The sequence below is a fragment of the Talaromyces amestolkiae genome (genome assembly GCF_001896365.1).
Source record: "Talaromyces amestolkiae strain CIB chromosome Unknown scaffold25.1, whole genome shotgun sequence".
Lineage (NCBI taxonomy): Eukaryota > Fungi > Ascomycota > Eurotiomycetes > Eurotiales > Trichocomaceae > Talaromyces > Talaromyces amestolkiae.
The window spans coordinates 3212-22137 of NW_024468061.1; the positions used below are offsets into that span (position 1 = coordinate 3212).

At 43.2% G+C, this 18926-nt stretch overlaps 4 protein-coding genes across 4 annotated transcripts; 3 read left to right on the forward strand and 1 right to left on the reverse strand.

Moving 5' to 3' along the window:
• Positions 1–4072: 4072 nt before the first annotated feature.
• On the forward strand, positions 4073–6146 carry BHQ10_009494 (uncharacterized protein; the record flags this gene model as incomplete). Its single annotated transcript, XM_040882415.1, has 2 exons — positions 4073–4293; positions 4349–6146. 2 exons carry the CDS (start codon positions 4073–4075, stop codon positions 6144–6146), a joined length of 2019 nt encoding a protein of 672 aa, XP_040737996.1.
• A 2478-nt stretch (positions 6147–8624) lies between these two features.
• Positions 8625–10452, forward strand: BHQ10_009495 (uncharacterized protein; the record flags this gene model as incomplete). Its single annotated transcript, XM_040882416.1, has 4 exons — positions 8625–9277; positions 9354–9579; positions 9729–10080; positions 10124–10452. The coding sequence occupies 4 exons, from the start codon at positions 8625–8627 to the stop codon at positions 10450–10452; spliced, it is 1560 nt and encodes a 519-aa protein (XP_040737997.1).
• Positions 10453–11441: 989 nt separating this feature from the next.
• Positions 11442–15465, reverse strand: BHQ10_009496 (uncharacterized protein; the record flags this gene model as incomplete). The annotated part of the gene is made up of 10 exons (XM_040882417.1): positions 11442–12787; positions 12851–12910; positions 13008–13103; positions 13930–14163; positions 14232–14368; positions 14458–14770; positions 14842–14914; positions 14962–15069; positions 15143–15162; positions 15231–15465. The coding sequence occupies 10 exons, from the start codon at positions 15463–15465 to the stop codon at positions 11442–11444; spliced, it is 2622 nt and encodes an 873-aa protein (XP_040737998.1).
• Positions 15466–16440: 975 nt separating this feature from the next.
• On the forward strand, positions 16441–18412 carry BHQ10_009497 (uncharacterized protein; the record flags this gene model as incomplete). The annotated part of the gene is made up of 5 exons (XM_040882418.1): positions 16441–16765; positions 16881–16965; positions 17047–17616; positions 17689–18056; positions 18117–18412. The coding sequence occupies 5 exons, from the start codon at positions 16441–16443 to the stop codon at positions 18410–18412; spliced, it is 1644 nt and encodes a 547-aa protein (XP_040737999.1).
• Positions 18413–18926: the final 514 nt, after the last annotated feature.

Consider the following 18926-nt stretch of genomic DNA (forward strand, 5'->3'; position numbering starts at 1 on the left):
CCACACCAGCGCTGCTCCGGTTTCTCGACAGCGTTGATCTCTTCGAGGATAGTGCCCGGAGCGCTAAAGAAGCAGAACTAGGGGACCAATRGGGGTGGGAAGCCCTAAGGGAGTGGGAGGACGAGGGGGTAGGATAGGGGGATGAGCACCCTAGTGCTTAAGCRTGGCCACCAGGGCTAACGCTCGCTAGGAGTGCTCCTACGTTGGAAACTATGAGGGATTCTTATAGGCATGGAGGCCTATAAGCATGCYYAAAAGTCCCTGGYGGATGCGCCGTATRGGRGCGAGATTAAGGCCTAGATTAATATACTGTTGGGAACTCTTAGGGATAAGCCCCTAGACCTTAGAGCCTAGGGTCTTACCCGGCATGTGTCTGTCATAACCCATAAGGTTGTATATAGATGTTAAATATAAATAATAATAATAATATATTTCTTCTAGAAGATTTAAATAAGATAGATGTCTACTTTCTTTATATATATATCTATAAGTTAAGTTTTCATTTAGGCATATAAACTTAATTTATACTATAATCCCTAGCATTCTAGAGAACTACTAATTAATTTTCTTACTAAGATAGTAGAACTTATATCTATTATCATAATATATTATCTAATATATTTTGATATATATACACCCTTCTAGATATAAATAGTATATATATAAGCAGTTTAGTACATATCTTAATTATCTATTACATAGCTAGTGTCTAATAGAGTTCGTAATTTATTTATATATTACTATTAAGATCTTATTATTATATTCATAGATTAGACAGTCTTTATATATCTATTTATAATATTTCTTACATTATTTGATATGCTCTTTTTAAGTGTATTAAGATTCTTTTTAATAAGTTGCTTTAATAGATGTATAATTATATAGATTATCTCTCTAATTTTATTTTATATTCTAAATTTCTTATTTAGTTATCTATATTATCTTATAACTTTATTCCATTTCATAGTTATCTATTTCTTATATAGTTATATATTAATATTGCTTCTCCTTTCTATGCACTTCTATAATCTAATTTATTCTTTTATAAAGGTCTAGATAAGGTTTTAATTATTCTCAATCTAAGACTAGCTAACTTATTATCTATTTATCACTATTTTATAACACTAATTAAGAATAAAATAATTTAATTAGTAAGAAATCTTTATAATTAGTACTTTTACTAGACTTTTCTACTTCTATAGATTTTTTTATAGATATTTATATTATTTATACCTTATAGCTCTGCTTATTCTTTAAAAATATATAATAAGCATCCTTATACATAGCTATAGATACTTAGATATTCTTTCCTTTTAATACTCTTTATATTTCTTCTTTATTCAATGTTATCTATTCCTATAGGAGTCTTTCTATATTTCTAAATATTTTAATCTTTCTATAATATCATATTACTTTTTCAATATTATTATTTAGGTTTATTAGCTCGTTTAATACCTATTAAATTTCTTTCTATAATTATTTCTATTTTTTAGCTTACTACTGGATTCTTTTTTTATATTATTCTAATAGTTTATTATTAATTTCTAAGATTTTTTTGGTACTGCTCTTATCTAGTATTACTATATAAATAACTATTATAATTTATTATTATAAATTTTAATTAGCTATTTTTTAGTTCTTTTTTAGCTTTTAATATTTATTTATAAAATATTCTAGTATTCTATAATTAAAGTAGGTTTTCTTTTTAATTAGTTTTTTTTTTTTTTTCTTAGTTAGTATAATATTTATTTATATAATAATATTATTATCTTTATCTTAAGTTCTTYTYTAATATATATTTAATTAGTATTCTTTCTACTAATATTARTAGTTTTAAAATTAGTAATATTCTTCTTTCTTTAATTATTATATTTAAATCTATAAGTCAATCTATAATACAGCTTCTATTATCTTTTTAAATATATTAAACTATAATATTATTTATAAGATTTAATCTTTCATGTATTTTCTTTTAAATTTTTATAAAACTAGTTTTATAGTCTTTACTCTTCTTATTACAGCTTSCTGGATACTTAGAGGAATTTTATAATATATTCTTTAATAGATCTATAMTACTTAATTTCTTTAATTTAATATATAGTATTAAGTTCTTTATTTACTATCCCATATAGTTAATTCAATTTTTCTTTGAAATATGCGAAGCTACTAAAATAATTAATTATCTTAARATTATATTAATCTTTATTACTAATTAAATAATTATTTATATAAGATATAAATTATATTATAATATCTCTAGTAAAGAAGCTAGCAGCTATTATAACTTTATTAGTTTTAGTAATAATTTATTCAATATTATTTATAAAGTAGATTTATAGCTTTACTAGAAAAACTTTTAAAGTTCTTTATTCTCTTAAAAATAATTTAATCTTCTCTATCTTAACTTCTTTCTAGATAATACTATTATTAATATATACCTTTATAACTTATTTTTTAAGTTTTTCAATCCTTACTAGGATAGACGCGATATTCTAATTATTAGTAGTTATAGTATTACTGGATAAGTAAGACAGAGTTCTAGTTAGTATTAATAGTACTAGCTTATAGATTTAAACCTTAAAAGGTACTAATATTTACTAAGGAGTAGATATTGCTTTCTTATTAAGACTTCTCTTTTATAATAAGGATCTTAAATTATTATAAACTAATAATTTATAATTATTTAGATTAGAGTAAACTCATTACTTAATAATAATTAAATAGTATTCTATTTAGGAAAGAGCAATATACTTAAGTAGTAATAAGAAAGCTTTAGTTAACTAGATCTATAAATAATAGTATACTTAAGATTAAATAGTTAATTTAAGACAATAGACTAAAACTAAATATATAGTAAATAAATATCTTTATAAATCTTATTGTCAGTAGAGTTAGTTAAGCCTATTACTAATAATGACTCTATTGACTCTACTTGAGCTATTCGAGCCTTGCCCTAACAATGGCTCTATCGGCTCTATTACCCTAACCCTAGCGGTTACGGATAATCCTTTGTTCCATCTTGTTAGTTTCCGTGCATGGGGGCCTGATTCATTGGCTGTGACTTCTTGATTTCTCTGACACTAAGATTATCTTATTTTTTACTTAGGCTTACTGTCCTTTTATTATCAGAATACCACTTTGACCGCCATTAAGTGACAAGTTCTCTGATCTAGACGTTTATAAAACATCGGTTTGCGACAATAATTTAATTTTTACATAAAATCATCTATATTATAATAGATATTTTTTTATATAAATACCAGTTTTTCATCTTAGAATTTTACTGATATTTAAATTTAGTTTAGTATTTATATATAAATTAAAAAACATAGATAAAATTTATTAAAAATTATATTTAATAGGAACGTAACATAAAAGAACTAAAAGATAAAATAACATAAAATTCTCTCTATGTTAGATTTAGCATAAAGTCGATCTATATACTAAAAAAGTGAAGTAACTGTCAGTTCACGGGAATCTATGGCTAGGTATTTTGGTTAGAGTTAGATATATAGACCTAGCTTCTAAGGAAATTGTAAGCCACAATCCTAAACCATCCTTTAGTTCAATGCAAACTAATGATCGCAAAAAAGCAAGCTTGTGGCAAACGAAGTGGGACGGAGGTCAGGCTTCATAGTCTTAATTAAAAGTGGCCGAAATCGGTTAAATCCACCCAATCCCGCCAAAAAATGCCTTCTATCGAGGACTAAATCTAGGCTGGCTTAATCATAGTGGGTAGTGGGTCTCCGGAAACGCCGGTGGTCCAGGCCACGTGCCTGATTCAGGAACAACTTTTGAGTTTGTCACCCATTGAAAAACTGCGGTCCGTGATTGGACAATAAGAACCGCCTGCTCCATGAACTATTCAAATCTCGATCGTGACCACAACAGAAGGAAAAGTTGCCGACCAGAATCTTACGCCCTAACGATAGAGATGAAGATTTAGCACCGCGTCCGGGTCCGGAGCTTAAAATCCCCCCAAACCCCCACAACAAGTCTTTCAAGGAGGTTTTCTTTTTCTAGGGGAATCATCTAAGTACTTGGCTCGGACGCGATCCTCAACATCTTTGATATGGCTTCCCTGAGATGGTGGCTCTCTATCGCTCTTTATACAGGCCTCGGACGAGCCGTTGCAGGTAGTGGCTCTACGAGCGGCGACGTGACCTGTACCGACACCACTGTATCAACCAATCTTCTCTCGAACCCATCCTGGGAGGACGGCTTGAGCCCATGGTCATACTACTATCCGCGCACAACCACGACCGCTCAAGCAATTGATGGCTCTCAGTCGCTGTACGAATTTTCAAACGGGGTGAAACTAGCTCAGATATGCTAACGGGCGTTATAGATTAACCAGTGGCGTATACCCGTTTCAGTACATCTACCAAACAATATCAGGTCTGGTCCCAGGTACTACCTATCAAGCATCTGTCGACTTCATGGTAGTGATCACCAATGCGGCTATCACAGAGTTCTGCACTGTAGATCTCTACCATGACTCTGCCTCGGCGGCTAACCTCATCAACGGAAACACCGCGAGTTACAGGAGCACCAACAGCCAGTGGCTCACTCTGAGCGGCCCATTCACCGCAACAACAGAAAGTCACATTTTTGGCATTTACATAACTTGTTCCCCATATCGCATTGCCCAAGTTGCTATCTACATAGATAACGCCAAATTCATTCTTGATACAACTACACAAGCTTGCACTACTACCACGCGAACGTCGACACCTACCTCGACTCCTCCGGCGTCCACACCATCACCACAGCCCTCAAGTCCGATCCCTAGCATTGCGTCCTCATCACCCATTGCTCATTCGAGCTCAGCTATATTAATATCAACAAGCACACTCCTTCTACAGAGCTCTTCACCAGTACTGCCATCGTCGATCCCTTCGCAGATACCATCGGCATCCACACCATCACCACAGCCCTCGAGCCTGGTCTCTAGCATTGCGTCCTCATCACCTATTGCCCATTCGAGTTCCACCGCTCCCATATATCCCTCATCATCTTTTAATCCATCGAGGTCAAATACTTTCGCACCGACGAGCACACCTCTTTTACCCAGCTCTTCATCGGTATCGCCGTCATCGGTCCCCCCAACCTCCCCCCCTATCAATCCACACACATCTGTATCGTCAGTGTCAAGTCAGTCTATCGGACACGGCTCTAGTCCTGTCATTCCTTCAGCTCCTCCCTCTGTCTCAACTGGATCCAATTCCCTCGCAGCAACCACATCTACCGCGACAAGCACGGAGTTGCAATCTACCCCTCCAATCTCAAACCCGGTAGGCATCTCGATCTCTAGTTCATCGACTATTTCCTTTGTTCCTTCGTCTTCTTCCACGTTGGATCCTTTCTCCACGACCGTTATTTCGACAGAATCAAACCAACAACTCCCATCGACAGGTCCTCTGGAACCTAATTCATCACCTCCACCTATTGATCTTCCCTCAACGACATCTTCCGGCCACATCACATCTTCCAATGTTGAATTGACAACTTCTACCATCTACAGTACTCGTACCTCTACCATCACCGCCTGTCCTTCGAGTATTATATATTGTCCAGCACGGTCACGAACCACATATGTCACGACTGAGACGATCTACGTATCGACTACAGTCTGTCCAGTAGCCGAAAATGAACCTACTGCGCAGGTTACTACAGAGCTAGCGGCATTGACTACCGTTTACGTGATTACCGAGAAAGTAACTTCTCTGCCGACAGGTATCCCCTTCATCTCCGTCTCCGTGTCACCAATCTTGAGCACCCGTACCGCTACATTCACCTCCTGCCCTCCTGAAGTGACAGGCTGTTCTGCCAACCCAGCTGCTCCCCAGATCGTGACAGAGACCCTCCTTGTCGGAGAGTCTACATATACGCTATCTGAAACAGCAGTTGCGACTTATCCCGCTCATCCCCAGGTTGGATCAACTGCTTCGTCCCGTTTGCTTTCTTCTGTTCCTGTGAGCTACACTACACTTTCTGTTTCTAGTACTTTGCCAAAAGCCTCGACCTCTACGGGCACATCCGATTTGCCTGCGTTCAATGGTGCTGAATTGTTGGGTCATCCAAGAAGCTTGGCTCAGATCATTATCTCGGTTTCCATCGCAGCCCTTGCGCTCTTATGGCTCTAGATTAGACGGCCGTGTCTTGATACTTCACAATCACTAGTTGTACACTAAAACCTTTCTTTATAATATTGATTGATTAGTTATATATAATGCTGATATTCCACCTGTTTTTCCGTCGTAGAACGGAAAGAGGCTAAAATTTTTAGGTCAATAGATCATCATACCTCAAAAACTGTCCTCATTTGCAGAATTTGACTTTTAAGCGGAGTGCTTGCAATATGTGTCATTGACGTTAGGCAAATTTGAGAGAGTCGGTTAATATTATGTAGCTATTTAGCCTTCTTTCGCGTATTAAAATTATTTTAGCTCTTAGCTTTCCCTTTCAAGCTTATATATATATAAGATACAAAAGGCGCATGATAAGTCTAGATGTATTGTAGATAGAGAGCAAACCATAGTGAAGATATGTAACGAATTTTGCAAGGATTACATCCGCCCAGTAGACACTCTGTGTCTGTAGATAAAAGTTCCTTATGGACCTACTCCAAATCCAAAGCCGTCAGAGGGCGTTACATTATAAACCAACTGGAATTAAGCCTTTACAATTTATCTACTAAGTGTGCTTGTTATCACAAACTTTAGTGTCTCACAGCTACATCTCGGGGAACATATATTGTGAACTTATCCGCTTCTTGCCTTTTCATTGCTATAGACAATACGGTACGCTACTGCAGAAGAGAACTGCTACTATCTGCGGAGAAGGGTGATCACCTATAAACATAACATTGATTTTTGCATAGCTTCCCGAGAAGTCTCAATTTTGGACTTGGGCTATCAAGATCATAGTCTTTGCTACTATTCGGTACAGTGGGTTTCGAAAACAGATTACCCCCAGACTGAGGTACTTTCTTTTCCAACTCCGCTATTATAATATTACAGTACGTCAAATCTACCTAGATAGAGCCCGCTTCCCAAGGCATGATCTTAGCTATCTCGAAAACAATAAATGTAAATCAAACAGAGTCTAAACTAAAGTGTATGTTGAACACCAACCTACACAGCGCTAGGGCGGATTTTAGTTTTTACTAATAGAGAACCACGAAGTACAGGCAGCATCCAACAGCCATAATTAATACACTCCCACTTTACAACACGCATGTCCTCGGTTTTATGTACCATGGATGAAAATGAAGGCTGCAGGCCTACTTAATAAAGCTGATGGTACGTGATCTCCCAAGCCAGAACAACATGTTGGTTAGTCCGGAAGCCCCATGTCTCGTTATTTCCTTTACTCCTATGTGGGTTCTCCGACTTATAATAATAAATTCATTCACCGTGATACTGTAGGTCCTATGCTCTATCATACCGGTAACCTTGCTACGATCCCGGCCTCATAACCAAGACCCTATTTAAACCACCAGTAACCAACAAAACTAAGAAGATATTTGATATAACCATACAAGGTATTTATACGGTGTAGAAGATGTAGTATTAGTTCATATTAGTAATTAACTCTTAGTATCTGTTATTGAAGTACAGACCTGAATCTCTCGTACCTAGTACAGAATAGTGATTACTCTATGCCTTAGCACGTCACAGAGAGATAAGATAACTATGCCCATAAACTACGAAGCGGTCAGCTTTGAATAAAGGGTAGAATCTGATTTCGGTGCTCACGCTTTCGCGCTGTTGGGCTGCCCATGTATAGTTGCATGAAGTGTCCCCTTGATTTTATAGAATAGTTGTTGTCATGATCTAGATTGATGGATGTAAGTATGTCCTACACCGCCTAATTATCTTTTATGCTGAGTGGTTGCAGTGATCTGCACTGCATTGGAATCTAACGGGCTAGAATATGGCTGTGAAAACTGACCTCGGGCTGCCGATGTTTGGCGCGATCTCTAGACGAGGCGAGAGTGGCATCTGGGCTAAGGTGCAATACGAAAGAAAGGCAAAAGAAAAGGATATGCGGGGGAGGATGGCCGGCGGAAGAAGGTGGAAGCACTATCTTTATCAGCTTCCAGCTGGGCGAAGACACATTCTGCCAACAGTTTGCCCGTGTTTCCACGTACATACTGCACATGCAATAGGTTCACGGCGGTCGAAATGTTACGCTAAGCCCAACCTGGGTTAACTCGGGAGATCGACAGTAGTGCGGCGGTCTAAGTGTGATACTAATCCCAATTGTGTTAGCTCCGGAGGTCGGGTGTGGCGGTGCGGCGGTGCGGCGGTCGAAAATATACTTTTCCTTGTTACCGACAAAAAGGTAGGTATCACACATCTGCCCTCCCTCGGTGGACTTGTGCCTGATTACCTACGTATTGTTTGTTTCCCTGACGAATTATCAATCCTTAGCAATCCTAATCCTGAGCCCATTATACTATCTGCGAGAGAATTACTTTTCTCTTATATACCTGCATACCGTGCTGACATGGATGCTCTATCTCCTATTTCTCCAGACCTTCCTCTCAACCTCCTTTAGCAACTTCGTGCTTCTGCGAATTTAAAACCCCCTAGGTCGCCACAGAAAAGCTGATCATCATGTCTCTCGAGCCTTCTGAAGATATCTCTCCGTCGGAAACGGGCCCGAAAACCGACATGGAAGCAGTAGCCTATCCGTCGATCTCCGCTAGCAATGACGAGCACACCCCAGCAGACAGCATCCAGGAAAAGCATAAGGAAGACAAGGCTGTGGCTGCCGAGCCGGGATACATCACTGGACTGCGGTTGTTTCTGATCATGTTTACCATCTTTGTGAGCACACTCCTTGCAGCTCTCGAGATTGGAATTATCGCAACTGCAATTCCTGGGATCACTGATGATTTTTATCAACTTGACGACGTAGGATGGTATGGAAGCGCAACTTTTCTTCTTGTCGGAGCTTCCTCGCCTATGTGGGGAAAGCTTTACAAATACCTCCCTGTTAGATGGGTTTACATGTGCTCGGTCCTATTTTACCTGGTAGGTAGCATTGTCGCGGCCGTAGCTCCTAATAACATCTCTGTAATTGTTGGTCGAGCTATCCAAGGTCTGGGAGCTGCGGGAACGCTGGGAGGCTCTGTTCTCGTTATCAATCTCGTGGCCGAACCAAAGCAGCGACCAGTCCTGATCGGTAGCTGGATGGGTGTCTTTATGGTATCGACAATCCTTGGGCCTATTATCGGCGGTGCTTTCTACCAGTGGCGTCTCTTGGCGTTGGTGCTTCTGGATCAACCTGCCGCTTGGAGGACCCATTCTCGTCCTGTGTCTGCTGTTCTTCCGGGTACCCAGGCATGTCAAACCGGTCCCAGCCTCTTGGACAGAGGTTCTTTTGCAGCTCGATCTACCCAGATTCAGTCTTTTGCTTGGCTTACTGGTATGTTTTGCCCTGGCTCTTCAATGGGGTGGTCAAAGCAAAGCATGGAATACCGGAGTCGCTATTGCCCTATTGGTCCTCTGGATTGCCGTCACCATTCTCTTTTTCGTTGTCGAGGGTTTCCAAGGTTCACGCGCGATGGTCCCATCGAGACTCCTCAGGCCTCCAATAACATGGGCTAATGCCTTGTGGTGCTATATGTGAGTGAATAAGTACTATTTTCTTGCTCGCCGTTCTTCCAGATGCTAATACTGATCTTTTCCCAAATTTCCAATTCTTCATTCTACCAGGTAATGTTCTATCTCCCTATCTACTTCCAGTCTATTCATGACAAGTCCGCTGTTTTGAGTGGCGTTGATACCCTCCCCTTCCTGGCCTTTTTCTCCCTGGGAGCCCTGATGAGTAGTGGGATTGTCGGAAAGACGCGCCATCTTATGCCCTATCAACTAATCAGTGCACTCCTGATGGTTGCCGGAATGGCTCTGTTCTACACTATGGGTGTCAATTCACCCGAGGCCCGCTACCTTGGGACTCAAGTTCTCTATGGCTTCGCGGTCGGGCTCGGAAACCAGATCCCTATGACAGCAGTGCAGGGTTTCTCAAAGCCGGAGGATGTGGCAAGCTCCACTGGTATCATGCTAAGTATGAACCACGCTGTTCTACTTTACACGTCGCCTTAACTAAGCCTGCCCTGTGTGTCAATCTATGAGTGGAACGTACTTCGTTATCGTGGCACAGGCTCTTTTTGCCAATCGCTTGCTGCAGACGTTGAAGAAGTCCAACTCCAATATCGACACTGCTACGGCCTTGGGAACAGGAGCATCCCAGATACAGTACATTTTCCAGGGCAGTGAGCTTACAGCCGTGACCAATGCTTACATGGTCGAGATTAAGGACGTCTTCGCCTTTGGTCTCGCCGGTGCAGTAGCCGCTGTCCTGCTGGCACTTATCATTCCCCTGGAGCAACTTCCTGACCATGAGATCAAGAAGGTAGAGGAGACGGTTGGTGTTTGAAGGTTTAGGCGAAGAGGGAAATGCGGATAGGACAGTCTCTAGGAATTTGTAAAAGTTTGAACTTATAAAGAGATGGGTTTTGCTTTACGGTACGGTCACTCCTCATGATTTGCAATTTGAGACGCGTGCCTGACCTGCATGAGTAATGATATCTGCGCATAACGATAGTCATGCAATGTTTGCCATCAATAACTATACTTCGTATAGTAAGGCAGATTACCTTGTTGGAAACCTCAATTCACATGAAATCGAATCTTCTCAGAGGCACGATTAGATGCTGTACAAGCAGGTCGGCCGCTGGCGAGAATACACAGTACTCATACATCCCACCTATTCGCTGGTGTTCCCATGGCTTCCCGTTTCTTCCCCTGAGAGTCCAACGTGCGTGTGTAAGGGCATTTCCGACATGTCCGCCACCACCACGGCTCAAGCTCTGGCTTTGAAACCCATATCATTAAAAGGCCATTTTAACTAGCCATTGATTGATATTATTTTTTATTTCTACTTGGGTCCGGCGGCGGGTGCAGTTAGAGGGCTTTAAAGATACTAGATTAATTATTTATATTTTTTTTATTTTGGCATAATCCTAAGCGGGCTACTAAGTTAAGTAAATAAAAATATTACGTAGCTTTTTTCTCTGCTACTATAGAAGCTAAAATTCAGTAGTTAAAATAATTATATTATAAAATTTAATAGTAAAAAAGAAATTATATAATATTTTTAAAGGTTTTTAATAATAATTTTTAAGGCCAGAGCTTGAGCCACAGTGGTGGTAGAACTGCCCTTATGGACGATATATTTGATTTTGCATCTCTATAATTCATGAACAACCACCTGATATTAGACAGCTTTGAGTAACACCATAACCGGTTATCAATTATGTAAAATCATTATCCACCAACCCCGTCGGGCTGTTACGTATACTGCATGCTCAAAACATGTCTCSGCCTTCGGCGCTCAATATTTCATACCCATGTATGTACTTCCAATCATCTGCTTCCACTATTCCGCAGCAGGTCATCCGCCAAGTTGTCGCGCTGTCGAAAGACTAAATATGGCCCCTCATGCTCCGCCGCATACCAATCCTCCGTCCGATACTCTGGCGCCGTTGGCTTTCCGTCCAGACCTGGCCGCAAAATCTGGCCGACTTGGCCGAGCTCGCCAGGGGCAGCTTCAAAGTCAAAGTACCAAAATAAACGCGCAAGCGCCATGGACATTTCGATCCACGCCATGGTTTTGCCGGGACAAGTCCTGTCGCCCGTGACAAAGGGGATATGCGCCATGCGGACCGCTTCCTGTGATGCCTTGAGCTCGTCATCGCCATCTCCATGGTGCTCGAGGAACCGCTCGGGCTTGTAGACCCACGAGTTTGGATAAATGTCTTCGTTGTGCGACAGAGCGTAGATGCTGATGGCCACCTGCGTGCCCGGCGGTATGATGTGGCCGTCTACTGTGAAGGGCTCGCCGGCTGTGTCGAGAGGATCGAGCTGGCGCCAGAAGATAGTGGTGATGGGGGGTGACATGCGCAAAGTCTCGTCAATGCAGGCACGCAGGTAGCTGCACTCGGCCAGCTTGGGGCCGGGCACAATCTCATCGGCCGACGAAAACGCCTGACGGACTTCTCTGGCGGCGCGCTGATAGCAATCAGGATACCTGGATAGATAAAAAAGGGTGCCAGCGATGGTGGCGGCGGTTGTCAGGCCACCAGCGGCCAGGAAGCTGGTTGCGTGCGGCCACATTTCGCTCTGCAAGAATGAATCGCCCGTTTTGATTTCGTCAATGACGATGGAATAAAAATCGTGAAACGCATATCTATCCATGGCTTCTCTGGTGCGCACAATTTCGCGAACCGCCTTGCCCGTCTGCGCGGTCTGCTTGTATTTGAGGGCCAACATCAACAGGTTGTAGTAACGCAGCGGGGGGAACTGCATCATGAAGTTGATGCGCCAGCTCCATTCCTTGAGGGTTCTGGGGAAGAAGCGGTTGGCGGGATTGCTTTGGGTGTTGAGTGGATGGCCAAATGCAAGATCCGCCGCAATGTCTGTCGTCATGTAGGTGGCCAGATCCAAGACGTTGACTGGGGAGGAAGATACGTCGGGAGAGGAAGACGACGAAGTCGTGCTGGTGCGAATCTTGCGAAGGAACTCGTTTATCCGATCTACCATTTTCGGCTGAAAGATACGCATAGATCTCTCATTGAGAACGGTGGCAATTACTTTGAGCTTTCTTTTATGGTCGACTCGATCGGTCGTCATGATCAAGTTGCGGTTTTTCGCCGCAAACATTCCATGATTGTATGGCTCGCCTTTTGCGACGCGCGGATTCAAATAAATATCTACCGGGGCGTCAAGTATTAGCGGTTGAGCTCCTTATTGTCGTTGTGGTATCGTTGGTTTACCTTTGACAGCAGTCGCAGTATTGAAAATGAGCTTATTGGGCCCAATCTGGTAGACGTCGCCTATCCATTTCATAAGTATATAAAAAGGACAAGAAAGAAATTTGACGCCGAGCGTAGTAAAGAAGCTCTAAATGATCCAATAAGGCTATTCACATACCATACTCGCGTGAGAGCGCGTACGCTTGCCAATGAAGTGTTTTGTTATACGCAAAAAAGGCGCTATAGGCATCGGTGATCTTGGCTAACCAGGGACCTGGGTAATGTCGTAGCGGGCTTGAAAGAAGCCTGTAAGTGATTCGTAGCACAATCTACTCCGCATTAGCAATGATCCGCTATTGAACAAGAGATAACACACGAAAGGGACCGCAAAGTACAGTGCATACTGCATTGCCAAATTTATGACATTGCCCATATTCGCGATGGATATGCTAGATAACGGGTAAATATAGTAGCCAAGATCGGAAAGGTGCGATGGACTTTTGGCAGTTGGCAGTGAATGATTGAACAGAAGTATGGAAGCAGTTGCTGCTGAAGAGGTGGCCGCTTTGGCTGGGGACACAAAAAGGAGAAAGGTGGGCCTTTATTTATAGTTGGTAGAAAACAACAGATCAACTGATGTACCCTAGCGGCCAACCGGGGATTATGCGCCGGAGGGGAGGGGGGGAAGGGGAGTAGGGGCTGCCGCATCGAAGAAGTTCCCGGCCAATCCCGCAGCTTCTGACAATACCCTGTCAAAAGGACAAAGGAAAATAATAACCATGGGTGTTGGTACACTTGTTTTCCATTTTCTATCTTTGTTGCGCATGCTCGACAGAGTCCTAAGTTCAAGACAGTTCAAGTCGCGTCGTCTCTTATCACTGACTTTAAATATACATAAAATTTAGTCAAAATCGGTGGTCAAATTAACGATGTCCATGAGAATGTGGAATAAACAACATTTGAAAGTTGCGGTATAGGTTAGGAGCCAAACAAAATACAGAGCTACAATAGAGGAATGAGCCGCAGCAGATGTTACACGGAGGAGCTCTTCTGCTCGTGGTGCGTGCTGATATCAATTCGCCGTATAATACCAGGCTCACCTTGGCGCTCTCCGGGATGAGAGCTGACCGACCACACGTTGTTCTCTACATCATGCATGTGCAGATCCGAAGTGCTGTCGATGCCAGCGAAGCCCTTCGTCCTCGTCCCTCGATGCGAACTCTCTGCCCAGGACGTGTTGCTTCTTCTTGTCATGGAAGCCAGTGAATGGAGAGAAAATATGATGCCCCGTCCGATTGCGCTTTCAACAAATCCCTTTGGAAGCGCTGGCATGCCTAGAAAACTCACGTTAGCCGCTGTCGGCCACACGGCCGTCAACCACAGCAAAGAGGAGGCAACGTACAGAAGACAAGAATGACAAACGTCGACTCCGCAATGGTCAGAATGTACACCCTCGAGGTAAGATAATTTGTGTCCCCATCGCCAGCATATTTAAGTGGGTGGATGACGACGATTCTGAAGACAGCACAAAGACAGGTTCTGCGGAGCAGAGTCCATTGTTAGATCAGAGATATATAAAAAACCATCTCCAGTGTTTTCCGCACACATGACTCGGAAATAATACATACATAATACCGGCGGAGAAGATGAGAGATACTTTTAACTTTTTTTGCTTCGACATTTGCAACGACCAGATGATGCGTTGGGGTAGAAGGAGAATCAGAACATCAGCTACAAGGTTGAAGTAGGCAGACGCAAGATCCAGAGCTCTTTTGTTGAAGCAGACTCCTGCGACCCAAGGCTGCCACAAGTATCTCGCTGGACGGCAGGAGAGTGCTTCGGCGATGAGAATGCTGATGTAGAGGAGAACATTGAGGGCTAAAATCGTATGACTCGCCCAGAAGAAACCATTGCGTTCGCTAGCAGGGTTAAATATGCGATCTGTTTGGCAGTAAATCCAAGTTAGCAATCAAGCTTGTACAATAGACAGAGTAAAAGCAAAGGTGATTTACCCCATTCAAGAAGGATGCCGACTTTAGCAAACAACATCAACAGAATATAGGAAAACGTTATAGCTAGGGAGTTCTGATCCAAGTTTAGCGCGATTTACCTTTATAACAGGATCTACTTACTTCAAGAACCTTTTGGAATGTCCTAAACCGGATATTCCACTGATGAACCAGAAATCCACCATAGTATATGAAGACGAAGAAGCTGATTATTGCACCAAGGTATGATATCTATGGCAGACACGTCAGCAAACAAACAGCATACAGCCTTCAGAACGAAAAAAAAAGTAGAACAAAATCATACAAATGCAAGTAATCCAAAGTCTATAATCGACAACTTAGTCCAGTTTTATCTAAAACACGCGCGCAAAAGCGTGGGGGTTGGAACATACAATCTTCGGTGTGCCACCTCTTTTCCACCCGAGTCTGGCAATAGACTCGGAAAAAGAAGCAGACGATAGCAACAATGGCGCAGAGGACGCCGAATGCAATACCGACACCGGTGCTGTTGGGAGGATGGTCGAAATTTGGCACAACGCCTTGGGGTGGAGTCATAGCCGGGCCGTTGAGGATTTGCTGCTGGACGTCTGGCGGGAGGCTGGGAAATTGGCTCAGCAAGTCCGCCATGGCCAGGAATGCTGATGGCTTAGAAGAAGGTTTGCCAGAAAAGAGGAAGGAGCGACGGAAGAACACGACGGACACAATCCAGAAGAAGCAGAAAACGAAGAAATGGAAGATAAAGGAACATCAAAACGGAGTGGGAGTGCGTATAGAGAGGGATGACTGAGGATCGAACATGGAGGCAAGAAGGCACCAACTACTAATTACTTGGCCAATGGGGAAGAATGAGAGTGAGGTGGTCCAGGTAAAACGCATCTTCGCATCTTCGGCGAATGAAGCTGGACCAAGCATGCGGGTGGGTATGATTCGGACACTAAACGAACGGGAAGTGGGAATGGATCGGCACGGACTCCACCTGTCAGATTTATGAGCGGAGATTGTTACCCCGTACGAAGCGCCAATAATGGCAACTGGCTTGTTTGCTCATGCTGGACAGCCTTGCACCCAACTTTCTTCAGCTTTGACGAATTCAAACACCTCGCTATAAGGCGTGTTTTTGCCGAACGGGTCGAGTCGAATCCCCAATGGAGCGTTGCGGGATTACCCAAGAATCTAGCTCCACCATCGCGCACGAATATACTCCGTATCAGAGTTGGACACGACGGTGATACAGGTCGATCTGTCTCAGGGATAACGCTTCCAACCACCACTCCTGGCCGGTAAAGTGCAGCCAAATATAGGCAAAATGGTTCCACCTTCACCGTAACCCTGGATGCAAGCCACACAGCCGGTTGTCGTCGCACAGTGCACAAGAAAGCAAGGTACTTTTGCTTCCCGAGTCACTTTTTGCACATGAAAGCATGAGACAGATGCATAGACATCCTCGCTTCGATCGCCTACCTGCCTCGTTGCCTTCTTCTGTCTCGGCCGCCCCAAGTTTTTGGTCTTCTACTCTCTTCTTGACTTGGGTGTTTTTACCGTTGCCCCTTTTGCGACTACTTTTCCCTCCTGATCTCAATAGTATTGAAGCAAGCGCTCATCATGGCGCTCGATACAAACGCCCCTTGTGCCTCGGCGACGCTAAGCCCTCCTACAGAATCTGACGTAGAAAAAAGCCCCAACCATGAGATGCAGCAGGACGCCGAACAGTTGGCTACAAATTCAGAGGTTGACGAGTCGCAGGATACGGGAGCGTATCTGCATGGAATGAGGCTTTGGCTGGTTGTGTCTCTCATCTCAACCGTCTACTTCCTGACCCAAGTCGAAATCACAATTGTCACGACTTCCCTGGTAAGCATCACCAATGATGTTGGCGGCTTCGACAAGGCGGGCTGGATCATGTCCGCCTATTTGTTGGGGTTTGTCAGTAAGTTTTAAGTATTCTTTTGAAACGATTTCTCTTTTTCTAACCCCCCCCCCCCCCCCCCCCCTTTTTTTTTTAGGCTTCGTAGTCATAATGGCCAAATTCAGCGACATTTTAGGCCGTAAACCGGTCTTCATGTTCTGCATCCTCCTCTTCACAGTGTTTTCTGGAGGATGTGCTGCCGCAAAGACTCTCGAACAGCTGTATGCTTTGTCCCCGAAAAAATATGTATTTTTGGTTTTTCTTTTTCGATTTTGTGTCTAACAAGCACATGTTCTATACAGCATTATTCTTCGCGCATTCCAGGGCGTTGGCGGCGGCGGTAGCTACGCCGTTGGCAGTATCATGCTCCTCCAGATTGTCCCCGCAAATCAAATCACCCGATTCGCATCCTATACAGGCGTCGCTTTTATCCTCGCAACAGTACTTGGGCCGGTAATTGGCGGTGTCATCTCCCAGAATACCACTTGGCGCTGGGTCTTTCTCTTTAACGTGCCTGTCGGCGCTTTTGGGTTAGCTCTCGCGTTTCTAGGCATTCCAAATGGTTATCCCCACCATGCAAGCAGCGCAGATAAACAGCCAAAGGTTACTTTGTCCACAGTCACCGCGCGACTTGACTTTTTCGGTTGTGGCTTGTTGCTCTGTGCCACGCTTGCTTTTACATCGGCCTTTCAAGAAGTGAACACAGAGTATTCCTGGGATTCGGCTTACTTTATTGTCTTACTTATTGTTTCCGTTCTCCTAGCTGTCTTTCTCCTAATATGGGAGCGATATTTGACTTTGCGGCAAGGCCAACGAGAGCCTGTACTACCGTGGCGATTTATTGTTCGCCGCGAGATGCTCGGTGCCATGGTGTAGGTGCTACCAACTTGCTGTGCTGTCTTTAATATTCTTCTTGAACCCTTCTTGCTAACGGAAGATCCCAGAGGCCTTTTCCTCGTTGGAGGAGGCATGGCTGTCACCACGTTTCAACTGCCACAACGATTTCAACTCGTCAACGGACAGCACCCCGTGGACGCGGGTGTACGTATTCTGCCATTTGGTCTCTGCGCATCAGTCGGTGGCATGGTAATCGGTCAGATCTTTGGCAAGTTCAAAGTCCCTCTGGTGTATGCGTGCATCATTGGAGCACTGCTCCAAGTGCTTGGCTACACGCTGCTTGGCACCGTCGAGGCATCAGCTACGATTCCAGCCAAGCAGTATGGATTTGAGGTGATTGCCGGCTTTGGGGCTGGTATCAGCTACCTCTCTCTTTTTGCTGCAGTACCATTTGCTGCAGAAAAACGTGATCTTGGTTAGAGCGGTCGTCTCTATTTGTGATTTCTTTCCCCTTCTGCTAACATTTCTGCTGCAGCAATTGGTCTTGGAGCCACGCACCAGTTCCGCGCAATGGGAGGCGCCGTAATGATAGCCATTGTCACATCCATCTTCAACGGCCATGTGGTGCCTGGGCTACAGCGGCTCGGCTTGACCGATTTTAGCAATTCTGCCACTGCTCATGGCCAGCCTACTTCCGACCTCGGGCAGGATGCAAGGGAAATTCTTTCTCAAGGCTACAATGATCAAATGTTCTTCCTCACTGCAATCTCTGTAGCTCAAGCGGTACCGGTATTGCTCATGTGGAGGAAAAACCAGATCCTACCAGCCTAAACAAGCAACCACCTGCAGGGTAAGAAACGAAGGAGCCTTCGTACGAGCGTCGGAGGAAGTCACAGTATCTACTATACGCCAGAGAATTATTGGCATCCATGGATTATGTAGTCACTTCATCATTAATGTGGATGTGGTTTCATTAAATAAGTTTTTTTAGTGTCGACTGAAAGCCATCAGTAAACCCTTCCCACATAGCCTGTGCGCAGTAGGGTTGCCGCTGGAATTTTCACCCTTCATAGAGACTTCTGTAAGCAGATATGCATGGTCTTCCATCTTACTTAATATGTTATATGATCCTTATTCTCGCCGGGCGTCCTGCTTAATGGCGCCCGTATACATACCTTGGTTTGAAAAAGCGTATGAGCTAATGCGTGGCCAGCTGAGCTGAGTTGGATTTATTGACACTATAAATGCTCTTTTATTTACGCCTCTAATATTCTTTGCAAATCATACTCCTGTTTTGTCTGAGTAGCTGCCAATGCCAGCTCCGTCGGCATCGAACTAGCGATTA